Here is a 13119-nt window from a genome sequence, read left to right on the forward strand (position 1 = left end):
ATATGTACAGATCAAGGGGTACTTAAAGAGACACTGAAGCGAAAAAAAAAATTATATAGTGAATTGGTTGTGTACTATGAATAATTACTAGAAGATTAGCAGCAAAGAAAATATTCTCATATTTTTATTTTCAGGTATATAGTGTTTTTTCTAACATTGCATCATTCTATAATATGTGCAGATTACACAACACTCAGCATTCAAAATGATTCTTTCAGAGCAGTCTGTGAACTAATGACCTCTCCTCTGGCAGAGAAAAAGTAAATAGTTGAATAACAGTTGAGATAATAAAAAAGTCAGATAACAGCCCTCTCCCCGACTTTGAAAGTCGTAGAGCATAATGGCTTGTTTGCATAGAGATAACAACTGGAGTTTCTTAACTCTTCCTGTACTGGAAACAATTAGACTGATGTATCTGATCTTAATGTTTTATTTCTTAGCTGTACTACACATACAAATCATAATATCATAATTTTTTTTTTGCTTCAGTGTCTCTTTAAGAGGAGTTTAAACAAAGCTGGGGTTACTGGGCCAAAGCACTCAATACAGGGGTGCATTCTTTTACTATGTTGAGAAACCCAGGATTAGAGCAACCAGCCAGAATCCTTTTTCCTGGGCATCTGCTTCATTCTTGCCTCAATTGTCTTTTAAGCTTTGTAACAGATTTATTAAAAAACAAGTGCGATCAGGAAGACTGAATGCCATACAAACCTTCAGGACGATCAACAAATAATCTCTTCAAGCTCTGATAAGTGCCAATTTTAATAGTGCCATATGATGCCTGACGAAGCATGGCTGGTGCAATCCTAAACAAAGGGAAAAAATATTTGCCATTTTACAAAACTGCACTAAGAACAAGTATCTCATTCTGCTGTGAAATAAATGATTTTGCCATCACGTAAACAAACATTTACACAGCAATGGTGCTACTTTAAACACCAGTCTTTCATTTATTTTTTAAAGGGACTCCGAGCAGTGCAGAAACTATGGAAAGATGCATATCATTTTAAAGCTCTCTTTCTCCTCTTTCCAATGATATATAAACCGCCACCCTACGCCTTTTAGTTTTCGCTATTTTCGCGATTAAAATTTCCGCCAGAAAGAGGAGAAAGAGAGCTTTAAAATGATATCCATCTTTCCATAGTTACTTGTATTACACAGGACGACACTTTCCCCAGTGTCAGCAGCTCCATTCAGCAGAATGAAGCTGCTGATTTTAGGAAAAAGTCGCCCTGTGTAATACAATGTAACTATGGAAAGATGGATATCATTTTAAAGCTCTTTTTCTCCTCCTTCTGGCGACACCTAAAATCGTCACCCTATGCCTTTTAGTTTTCTCTATTTTCGCGATTGAAATCGCGGCCGCGGCAATTTCAATCACAAAAATAGCGAAAACTAAAAGGCGTAGGGCGGCGGTTTATATATCATTGGAAAGAGGAGAAAGAGCGCTTTAAAATGATATGCATCTTTCCATAGTTTCTGCACTGCTCGGAGTCCCTTTAAATGGCATATAGATAGCAAAATACAATTTCAATCTGCAGATAATTAATGCAGCCAGAGGATCAAAGTTTCAAGGACAACTAAGTGAGCAGAATATGGTGGCTGCCATACTTATTTCCTATTAAAGTATACCAGTTGCCTGGCAGCAGTGTCTGAATAACTCCACAAACAAGCATGCAGCTAAGCTGGTCAGATCGGACAATTCTGTCAGAAACACCTGATCTGCTGCATGCTTGTTCAGGGTCTATGGCTAAAAGTATTAGCAGGATAGTCAGGCAACCGGTACTGCTTAAAAAGGAAATAAATAGGACAGCCTCTATATCCATATCCCTCTCACTTCAGTTGTCCTTTAACCCCCTTGGCGGTACGCAGTCTGAGCCTGCGTCCGCCGGGATGTTTTTTGACCCCAAATTTTTTTTTAAACCACTTTAGCTAGCATTTCGCTAGCTAAGCGTATGTATTAGGTTGCTCCGGTCCCCCCCCCCATGCCCGCCGATCGCCGCCAGCTATACGTACCTCGCCACGATCCCACGAAGAGCGCAGTTTCCCGATCGGCTTCCGGCATTGCTATGGCGACGATCGGAGATGACGTCAGCCGCAATCCCGATCGCCGTCATCGCGATGCCTGGAGCCGATTGGGCGGCTGCGCTGGCGTGGGAACGCTGGGGGGTACGTATCCCGGAAGTAATTGCGGGCGATGGTGGGAGACCGGAGCAACTTTGTGCATACGCTCAGCTAGCGAACCGCTAGATAAAGCGTATTGCCCCAGTTTTTGTTTTTTTAAGCCCTGGGGCCATGTGATTCTCCGCGGCGGCTACCATGTGTGTAGCACGGGGTTACCGCTAAGGAGGTTAAGAGTGGAAAACAGCATTTTTTCTTAGAAGAAAAAAAAAAAAAAAAAATATCAGTAATGGCAGCTGTTATATTTAACATGAAATGAGAATGTAAAGCATTAGGATACGGTAAGCAGGAATCATGAAGTAGCTGAAGCCAGGTGGTGCTGTATAAATTATATGCATGCATCTGACAAAGCAGCAGTATATACCATCCTTCCCCTAATTTAAGACCTCCCCCGAAAATAAGACCCATCTAATACTTCAAGCATGCTAGAAATATAAGACATCCCCTGAAAATAAGACCTAGTGGCAGACCCCCCCCCCCCCCCCCCCCCCCTCACATGCTTGCCTGCTCGCTCAGCCGCCTGCTTTAACTAATCTGCTCCTGAATCTGGCCCCCACCTTAAAGTCCAGATCCCCCTGCATAGCGGTGCGCACATAGGAAAACGGCTAAAGCAGCTACGGTAATGTATTCAGTAACAACGCCGCCCTGTACAGGAAGTGACCTCTGTTTACTTCCTGTCAGCGCTGTTACTGGATACATTACCGTAGCTGTTTTCGCCGCAAGTCTCCGCGCCGCTATGCCTGCATAAACTGCAGGGGGATCCAGACCTTCAGGTGGGGCTCAAGAGCAAGAACAGATTAGGTAAGGTGGGTTGCTGAGCCAGCAGGCGAGCATCGGGGGTGGGGGGCCGGGAGTCTGAAAATATATACATTTGCTAAAGGGGGGGGGGGTGTCTGACTACAGGGGGACCTGGCTATATACATTGGCTATATGTGGGGGCGGTGTCTGACTATATACAGTGGGGGGATGCCAGTAGGGGGGTTCATACTGCAATGGTATGAGGCATTGTATGGGGGAGAGAGGTAGTGGCATGTATGGGGGCCCAGATGTAGCAAAGTGTTGGGGGGGGGGTGCTGCTTTATAGAAGAGTGATTAGGAAGTGATTGAAGGAGGGCATGTTTGGTGTTCTGGTTTATGGTGGGTACCAGGCAGGTGGAGGGGATGCTGGTGTATAATGGGTAATAGTGTATGGGGAGAGAACACTGACAGATGTAGAGCAGATGAGGAAGGGGAATGGGCCAGGGATGCAGTGAATGGGGAGGGTTAGTTAAGTTGGTGAAGACGCTCCACAAGACACTCCTGCACTATGGACACACCAGGCTTAGAACATTTTTTCCCATGGTTTTTGGCCTCTAAATCTAGGTGCATCTTATTGTGCAAAAATATGGTATGTGCAAGAAATCTAACCCTCTCTGATCGGAATCTTTTTGACACATGGGGTGGCAATCTACTCATGTGGCTACTCTCAGTTTTCAAAAATCTCAGCGGTAGATACCTAGAGAACCAGCAATAGATTACAGGACACTACAGTAAAAGCCAGATAAATCTGGAGATATAGGGGAAAGTTCAGTCTAGTGTTTGTACATCGCTCAGACTATTTTGCAATCAGTGTCAATATGATGCATGCTTATTGGAGGTACAGTCTGTCCATAATACAGATAAATATTAGGAATATAAATACTGACAGTATTTACATGACAAGTAAGAAAGTAACATAACAATGCTGCCTTCAGAGGGATAGGTAGCAGATGGTTTTTGCCTGCCATGAGCACAGTAGTGCAAAGTCTGAACACAGTCCTTTGATTCATTAACACTAGTGTTTATTTTGTGCTGTACAGGCTATATACAAAATATTTACAGAACAGATAAGACCTTGCCACTAGATGTGCAAAAGGAGACAAGTGGGGAACGTGGTCACAAGGCTACTGCCATGTGATTGGCTGATTTAGGGCCCTTTCACACTAAGACGTTGCGTTAGATGCGACGTTCAGGTCGCAAAGTGTGCCCCTAACGCAACGCATGTTAGTATTGAAGTTGGACGTTATGCGTCTCTTGATGCGTCCGTGATGTGTACTTTTTGACGCATACTATCGAACAAAAACGGTGCAGGCGGCAAATTAAAAAAAAAATTAAAAAAAAAAAAAAAAAACTGAGCATGTGCAAACATCCGAACGCAGCCAAATAAGAGTATAACGCACAGCACGCTGCACTTTCATTGAACATGCAGCGTTATACTCCAACGCAACGTGGGCACTGAACAGCCCATTGATTTTTCATTGCTGTGAGTTGGGCTGAGTTACAGGCTGCTCTAACGTGCGCCTGTAACGTCCCACTGTGAAAGCAGCCTATGCGTTTGTGTCGACAAGCAAATGAACAGGTGTGCCTAAGTAACCAGTGAGTATTTTCCTTGCTTTCTAGCACGTTTTAGCCAGCGCCTAAAGCACCGCAACATTCTGTACTCACTGACAGCCAGAGGAGGGGGGAAAAAAGGCAGGGTGGTAGGGGTTGGTCACAGTTCAGCTGTGCTAGTGCAACCAAGAGGACAGTGTTACTTACCCAGAATACAGTGCTTTAAATCCCTCCTCTCGACCTATTCTGGCAAGTGCATGGAGCATACCTCTGTAGCGGATTTCTTTGTACTTGGCGTCATTAGTCTGTCCCTGTACCTGAAGGCGCGTTTTCGTCAAGTCTATAGGAAAAGTACCTGTTGGAAAAGGAAGCAATCAAAATATTGTCGGTTCAAATAAAAATAACACAAAACAGTGTACCGTATGCAATTATGTTCATGAACAGACTGCAGCTAATGAAATATTAAAAGGAGTTATCAAGCAAAAACAAAAACAAACAAAAAAAACAAAACATTAACACATACATTTTTACGCGTTAGTGGTTCAACGCGTAACATCTTACACGTTGAACCACTAACGCGTAAAAATGTTTTATTGTTCCTGCAACTAGCTGATGGAGGGGGACCAGAGCAGCAGTGAGTGACTGCGAGGGCACAGGATGGCTGCATGGGGCTGGTAGAAGCCCCAGCATACCATTCTATTCATTATTTTCTCCTGTGCCCCTCTGTGCTGTTTCTGCCACTCCCTGCTGCAATCCTGGCTTGTAATTAACAGTTTTAGGCAGTGTTTACAAACAAACTAACCAGCTTCTAATAGGCTCAGCTAAGCATAGTGTGTGAGTCATTCACAGTGTGCAGGGGGCCTGCAGAGGGTGTGTATCGCTTCTACCAATCACAAGCAGCCCTGCACATTCCACACAATCAATCCTTAGCCCGACAAACAGCACAGAGGAAAGATACATTGATTTATTACAGAGACAGTGCAGTTAGGAAAGACTGCAGTAAGCCAGAGCAGATTAGATCAGGCATAGGAACTTATAGGATAGAAGAACTAAGGCTGAAAAATTTGTTACAGAGTCTCTTTAAGGCCCTGTCACACCCAAGGGCATTTTTTTGGGCTGTTTTGGTTTTTAAAACCGCTTTAAGTGAATTGTAATACAATCACAGCAAAATACCGGGGATTGCGAACCAAGGCACTGTTAAATTAACTGGGGCAGATTTATCAAAACCAGTGCACATTAAAATCGTGCCCCTGTAAAGGCCTGCATACATGCTCAGATAAAGTAAGTCAGAGGACCCCTTCATCAGTTGATAAAATGGAGACATACTGGTGTTTTTCCATGAACAATAAAGGATATTTTTTGGCAGTATTAATAGCGCAGGCTACATTTTCACACTCTGCAGGTAGCATAGTGCAAGCAGAACGTATAGAACTTCAAGGACGTAATGCTTCAATTCAACACATGTACAAGAGCATCCAATGAAAAATGCAGCATAGACATTGCATAGTGGTAAATGTGCGAAGCTTGACATTTGTAATGTTAAGAACAGTTACTAAAAGGGCACATTTATAAAGACTGAAGGAGCTAGACGACCTCATTTTAAAAAGCACCTTCAGTGTGCTAAAAAAAAAAAAAAAAAAAAAAAGATTTCATTCTCTTGTTATAAGTAAAGAGAGTCGACATTCTTTTTAACATCTTTTTAAAGTAGTCAATTTTGACAATGTATGCTAATTTGATGGAACAGCAGCCCCAACCAGTCACCTTGGCTGAGAACCATCTAGCGCATCCAGAACTTTATGCTGGGAATACACTGCTCGTTTTTGAGCCATTTAGATGGCTCGATAATTTCCGACATATCCGATCTCCTGCTCGATCGTTTCGCTGCTCGATTCTTGATCGCAGTGAATGGAAAAAGATAAGAAAAACGAGTGGAAGACAAGAGAATTGACTGCAGAATCGATTAAACAGGAGAATCGAGCGGCAAAAACGAGCCGTGTATGCGCCACACCTAAAGGACACACACTACCATTAGAGAAGAAGAAAAGACAAGACAAATAGACAAGACAAATAACATTTATATCGCGCTTTTCTCCTGGCGGACTCAAAGCGCCAGAGCTGCAGCCACTAGGACACGCTCTATAAGCAGTAGCAGTGTTAGGGAGACTTGCCTAAGATCTCCTACTGAATAGGTGCTGGCTTACTGAACAGGCAGAGCCGAGATTCGAACCCTGGTCTCCTGTGTTAGAGGCAGAGCCCTTAACCATTACACCAAAAGGGACACACTATCCGAGCACCTTTACATAAACGTGTACTTATCCCAGGTGAACCTAAAGGTGGTCATACATCAGGCGACTCGGTAGCTAACTGACCATCCAAATTGATAATTATCAAAATCAGCAAAAAAAAAAAAAAGTGCTGCCAATCATGTCCGATCGAAGATTTGCATGAAATCGGTCTTAAATTAATTGAGTGTATCGTTGAGACATACTGGGAAATCTCAGGCCGACGTGGTTGATTGTGTGTGCAGCAGACGAAATTAATGTTAATATTCCCTGCCAGATATACATTACATTTCCAGTTGTGTCATTTCTTCCGAACTGCCACAATTAGAGAATAGAGCAGGAAGTGAAATGCCTGGCAAAACATTCTTGCTTATTCATGGATCTGTTCTCTCCTCTCACCTTCAGTTCACTGGAGCAGATACACATTTACAGACTGGTGTCCAGCTTAGCATTTCCTCATTTTTCCCCATTTAGTTTAATGGGGGAAAAAAAAAAAAAAATTAGGTGAAGAAGAATTCATGAGTAAGCATTTGGCTTTAGAAAATCATGCATAAACTGTAACCCACCACATTCAGCTGTAATTGAAGCTAGCCCTCCGTATATAAATGGCTTCCAGTTCAAAGCAGACATGTTCACTTCTGGGGACTCTATTTTGCCTGCAAGACAAAGATTATGGATTAGTTTTGATCATCAATAGCACACAGTGCACACCAGCATTGCTTACGATTACAATAGAACATTTCCTGCAGATTCAAACTATCCAGAGGAAAAACTACACACATTAACATATATTGGAAGGGGGAGGGGGTTGTGCTACCAAAAAAGTATATGTTATTGGATGTTATACATAGGGAATGATGCCTGGTATTTTGATAATTTACAGCCTTTCTGATTTGCTGCTGCTCAAAGAAGCGAAACAATTTTGAGCTTGGAATCGATCACTGGTGATCCATAGGTTGTGTACTAGGCCTACAATCACGAGCACTTTCTTTCACTGCACTGGTGCAGTGTGAAACTCACACCAGGGCTGTGGAGTCGGTACATAAATCATCCGACGCCAACTGCTCAGTTTTAGAAACCGACTCCACGTACCCAAATTGTCTCCGGCTCAGACTCCTTAGTCTATTGCTTACCAGGGCTGTGGATTTTGTACAAAAATCATCCGACTGACTCCTCAGTTTATGAAACCGCCGATTCCAACTCCAGGTACCCAAAATGGCTCAGACTCCACAGCCCTGCTCACTTCATAATAGCTATGTGCCACTCAGAGGAACTTCCGGCAGGCCCAGGAGATACGGGGACAGAACAGGTATTGGGGGAGAGGGTCCCCCAATGACAACGAGTAGTGCTAATACATTCCAAAAAGTCATCTAGCCCACCATAGGCTTCAATACAGGGGTGCCCACACTTTTTCGGCTCGCGAGCTACTTTAAAATTTGCAGAGGCCAGGAGATCTACCAACGGTTTAAATGCTAAGCACGCCCCCCCCCCCGCGTAGGTTAGCCAGGTATATGTGCCTGCAGCATAGGTTACGTGCCCTCAGTATAGGTTAGCCAGGTATATGGGCCCTCAGTATAGGTTAGCCAGGTATATGGGCCCCCAGTGTAGATTAGCCAGGTATATGGGCCCCCAGTGTAGGTTAGCCAGGTATATGGGCCCCCAGTGTAGGTTAGCCAGGTATATGGGCCCTCAGTGTAGGTTAGCCAGGTATATGGGCCCTCAGTGTAGGTTAGCCAGGTATATGGGCCCCCAGTGTAGCTTAGCCAGGTATATGGGCCCCCAGTGTAGCTTAGCCAGGTATATGGGGCCCCCAGTGTAGCTTAGCCAGGTATATGGGGCCCCAGTGTAGGTTAGCCAGGTATATTGGGCCCCCAGTGTAGGTTAGCCAGGTATATGGGGCCCCCAGTGTAGGTTAGCCAGGTATATCAGCCCTCCAGGCATATGTACCTGCAGCGTAGGTTAGCAGGCAGACAGAGAAGAGGTGGCGAGGAGAGACTCTGGCAGGTCAATGTGATGCGGGAGAGAAGCGGCGGTGAAGAGAGAGGCGGCGCGGCCGCTACGTCATGGCTGGGGGCGGCGCCGGGCACGTTACGAGCACGCACGTTGCAGGCTGGCCGCCGCCGCCCCCAGCCATGACGTAGCGGCCGCGCCGCCTCTCTCCTCCCTCTCTCCTCGCCTGCATCCTTATTTGCCAGCAGCTAAACACGATGAGCTGCTGGCCGCAACAAACATTTACGAGACGCGGCCTAGAGGCCGCGATCTACCAAGAAGGCGGTCGCGATCTACCGGTAGATCGCGATCGACCTATTGGGCAGCCCTGATGTAATATGTTTTGCCCTTGTTCAGGGGTACTTTAAACAGTATCTGGCTATGCTCAACTCTATACAGTTATGGGGACAACACCTGTGGAAGACTGAGAGCAGAGAGAGGACAAATAGCATTTTATTCCTCATTCCTGTGGAGCCATCAATAACCAGAAGAGGCACGGCAGTAACATCAAAGCTATGATATTCGCTCTTAACCACTTGAGGACCGTGGGCTTTAACCCCCTTAAGGACCAGGCACTTTTTTTCCCCATTCAGACCACTGCAGCTTTCACGGTTTATTGCTCGCTCATACAACCTACCACCTAAATGAATTTTGGCTCCTTTTCTTGTCACTAATAAAGCTTTCTTTTGGTGCTATTTGATTGCTGCTGCGATTTTTACTTTTTATTATATCAAAAAAAGACATGAATTTTGGCAAAAAAAAAATGTTTTTAACTTTCTGCGCTGACATTTTTCAAATAAAGTAAAATTTCTGTATACATGCAGCGCGGAAAATGTGCACAAACATGTTTTTGATTTTAAAAAAACCCATTCAGTGTATATTTATTGGTTTGGGTAAAAGTTATAGCGCTTACAAACTATGGTGCAAAAAGTGAATTTTCCCATTTTCAAGCATCTATGACTTTTCTGACCCCCTGTCATGTTACATGAGGGGCTAGAATTCCAGGATAGTATAAATATCCCCCAAATGACCCCATTTTGGAAAGAAGACATCCCAAAGTATTCACTGAGAGGCATAGTGAGTTCATAGAAGATATTTTTTGTCACAAGTAAGCGGAAAATGACACTGACAAAAAAAAAAAAAAAAAAAAAAAAAAAGTTTCCATTTCTTCTAACTTGCGACAAAAAAAAAAAAAATGAAATCTGCCACGGACTCACCATGCCCCTCTCTGAATACCTTAAAGTGTCTACTTTCCAAAATGGGGTCATTTGTGGGGTGTTTACTGTCCTGGCATTTTGGGGGGTGCCTAATTGTAAGCACCCCTGTAAAGCCTAAAGGTGCTCATTGGACTTTGGACCCCTTAGCGCAGTTAGGCTGCAAAAAAGTGCCACACATGTGGTATTGCCGTACTCAGGAGAAGTAGTACAATGTGTTTTGAGGTGCATTTTTACACATACCCATGCTGGGTGGGAGAAATATCCCTGTAAATGACAATTTTTTTTTTTATTTTTTTTTTTTTTTTTTTTACACACAATTGTCCATTTACGGAGAGATTTCTCCCACCCAGCATGGGTATGTGTAAAAATACACCCCAAAACACATTGTACTACTTCTCCCGAGTACTGCGATACCACACTTGGCACTTTTTTGCACCCTAACTGTGCTAAGGGGCCCAAAGTCCAATGAGTACCTTTAGGATTTCACAGGTCATTTTGCGGAATTTGATTTCCAGACTACTCCTCACGGTTTAGGGCCCCTAAAATGCCAGGGCAGTATAGGAACCCCACTAATGACCCCATTTTAGAAAGAGGACACCCCAAGGTATTCCGTTAGGAGTATGGCGAGTTCATAGAAGATTTTATTTTTGTCACAAGTTAGCGGAAATTGATTTTAATTGGTTTTTTTTCACAAAGTGTCATTTTCCGCTAACTTGTGACAAAAAATAAAATCTTCTATGAACTCACCATACTCCTAACGGAATATCTTGGGGTGTCTTCTTTCTAGAATGGGGTCATTTGTGGGGTTCCTATACTGCCCTGGCATTTTAGGGGCCCTAAACCGTGAGGAATAGTCTTGAAACCAACAATGTCGCAAAATGACCTGTGAAAGCCCCTTAGCGCACTTAGGGTGTAAAAAAGTGCCAATCATGTGGTACCGCCGTACTCGGGAGAAGTAGTACAATGTGTTTTGTGGTGTATTTTTACACATACCCATGCTGGGTGGGAGACATATCTCTGTAAATGACAATCTTTTTGATTTTTTCATTGATTGTCCATTTACAGAGAGATTTCTCCCACCCAGCATGGGTATGTGTAAAAATACACCCCAAAACACATTATACTACTTCTCCTGAGTACGGCGATACCACATGTGTGACACTTTTTTGCAGCCTAGGTGCGCTAAGGGGCCCAACGTCCTATTCACAGGTCATTTTGAGGCATTTGATTTCTAGACTACTCCTCACGGTTTAGGGCCCCTAAAATGCCAGGGCAGTATAGGAACCCCACAAGTGACCCCATTTTAGAAAGAAGACACCCCAAGGTATTCCGTTAGGAGTATGGTGAGTTCATAGAAGATTTTATTTTTTGTCACAAGTTAGTGAAAAATGACACTTTGTGAAAAAAAAAAAAAACAATAAAAAAATCAATTTCCGCTAACTTGACAAAAAATAAAATCTTCTATGAACTCGTCATACACCTAACAGAATACCTTGGGGTGTCTTTCTAAAATGGGGTCACTTGTGGGGTTCCTATACCGCCCTGGCATTTTACGGGCCCAAAACCGTGAGTAGTCTGGAAACCAAATGTCTCAAAATGACTGTTCAGGGGTATAAGCATCTGAAAATTTTGATGACAGGTGGTCTATGAGGGGGCGAATTTTGTGGAACCGGTCATAAGCAGGGTGGCCTTTTAGATGACAGGTTGTATTGGGCCTGATCTGATGGATAGGAGTGCTAGGGGGTGACAGGAGGTGATTGATGGGTGTCTCAGGGGGTGGTTAGAGGGGAAAATAGATGCAATCAATGCACTGGGGAGGTGATCGGAAGGGGGTCTGAGGGGGATCTGAGGGTTTGGCCGAGTGATCAGGAGCCCACACGGGGCAAATTAGGGCCTGATCTAATGGGTAAGTGTGCTAGGGGGTGACAGGAGGTGATTGATGGGTGTCTCAAGGTGTGATTAGAGGGGGGAATAGAAGAGGGGGGAATAGATGCAAGCAATGTACTGGCGAGGTGATCAGGGCTGGGGTCTGAGGGCATGGGGGGGGTGATTGAGTGCCCTAGGGGCAGATAGGGGTCTAATCTGATGGGTAGCAGTGACAGGGGGTGATTGATGGGTAATTAGTGGGTGTTTGGAGGAGAGAACAGAGGTAAACACTGCACTTGGGAGGTGATCTGATGTCGGATCTGCGGGCGATCTATTGGTGTGGGTGGGTGATCAGATTGCCCGCAAGGGGCAGGTTAGGGGCTGATTGATGGGTGGCAGTGACAGGGGGTGATTGACAGGTGATCAGGGGGGATAGATGCATACAGTACATGGGGGGGGGGGTCTGGGGAGAATCTGAGGGGTGGGGGGTGATCAGAAGGGAGCAGGGGATAAAAAAAAAATAGCGTTGACAGATAGTGACAGGGAGTGATTGATGGGTGATTGGTGGGGTGTTTGGGTGTAAACATGGGTCTGGGGGGTGGGCGATCAGGGGGCAGGAAATCAGTGTGCTTTGTGCAGACTACGGTGGCTGCAGCCTGCCCTGGTGGTCCCTCGGACACTGGGACCACCAGGGCAGGAGGCAGCCTGTATAATACACTTTGTTAACATTACAAAGTGTATTATACACTTTGTATGCGGCGATCGTCGGGTTAACATCCCGCCGGCGCTTCCGTATGGCCGGCGGGATGTTGCGGTGGGTGAGCGGAGCGAGACGGCGGCGGAGGATCGCGTCACGGATGACGCGATCGCTCCGCCCATGCCCTTACAAGGACCGCCGCCTCTGTGGGTGAGCTGGTCCTTGCGGGCTCCACTTCCCGGCCGCCCCTGTGCGTTAGGCGGTCGGGAAGTGGTCAATATAAGAATCAAACGCAATGGTTGATCAAATACTAAAAGTCAATCACTGTATGTCCACCTTTATACTTTTGGGCAACTCATTTACTTTTCAGGTGGAAAAATCAGCACTATAGGATAATGAAAATTCTTCAGGAAGAAATAAGCACTCTGGTGTCCGTTTACTTCACAAAGTCATCATCACCAATAAAAAGGCTTACCAGCCTATGAGTGCCCGCACTACAAGGCAGTATATGGCTCAATCATCAGTCCCAAATATGAAA

General features: G+C 44.8%; 1 protein-coding gene across 4 annotated transcripts in view; it reads right to left on the reverse strand.

Moving 5' to 3' along the window:
* Positions 1-13119, reverse strand: part of SLC25A30 (solute carrier family 25 member 30) — a 57692-nt gene that overhangs the window by 24592 nt on the left and 19981 nt on the right. For 3 of the 4 annotated variants that reach the window (XM_068265214.1, XM_068265215.1, XM_068265216.1), the window contains exons 2-4: positions 7379-7468; positions 4738-4885; positions 712-806 (exon numbers count right to left, since the gene is read on the reverse strand). In XM_068265214.1, coding sequence (XP_068121315.1) covers positions 712-806; positions 4738-4885; positions 7379-7442 — 307 coding nt within the window. In that variant the 5' untranslated portion in view covers positions 7443-7468. Of the gene's footprint in view, positions 1-711; positions 807-4737; positions 4886-7378; positions 7469-7659; positions 7714-13119 lie in introns of those variants that run through there. The other variant, XM_068265219.1, reaches the window with a different exon arrangement.

This window comes from Hyperolius riggenbachi, chromosome 2 (genome assembly GCF_040937935.1).
Source record: "Hyperolius riggenbachi isolate aHypRig1 chromosome 2, aHypRig1.pri, whole genome shotgun sequence".
NCBI lineage: Eukaryota > Metazoa > Chordata > Amphibia > Anura > Hyperoliidae > Hyperolius > Hyperolius riggenbachi.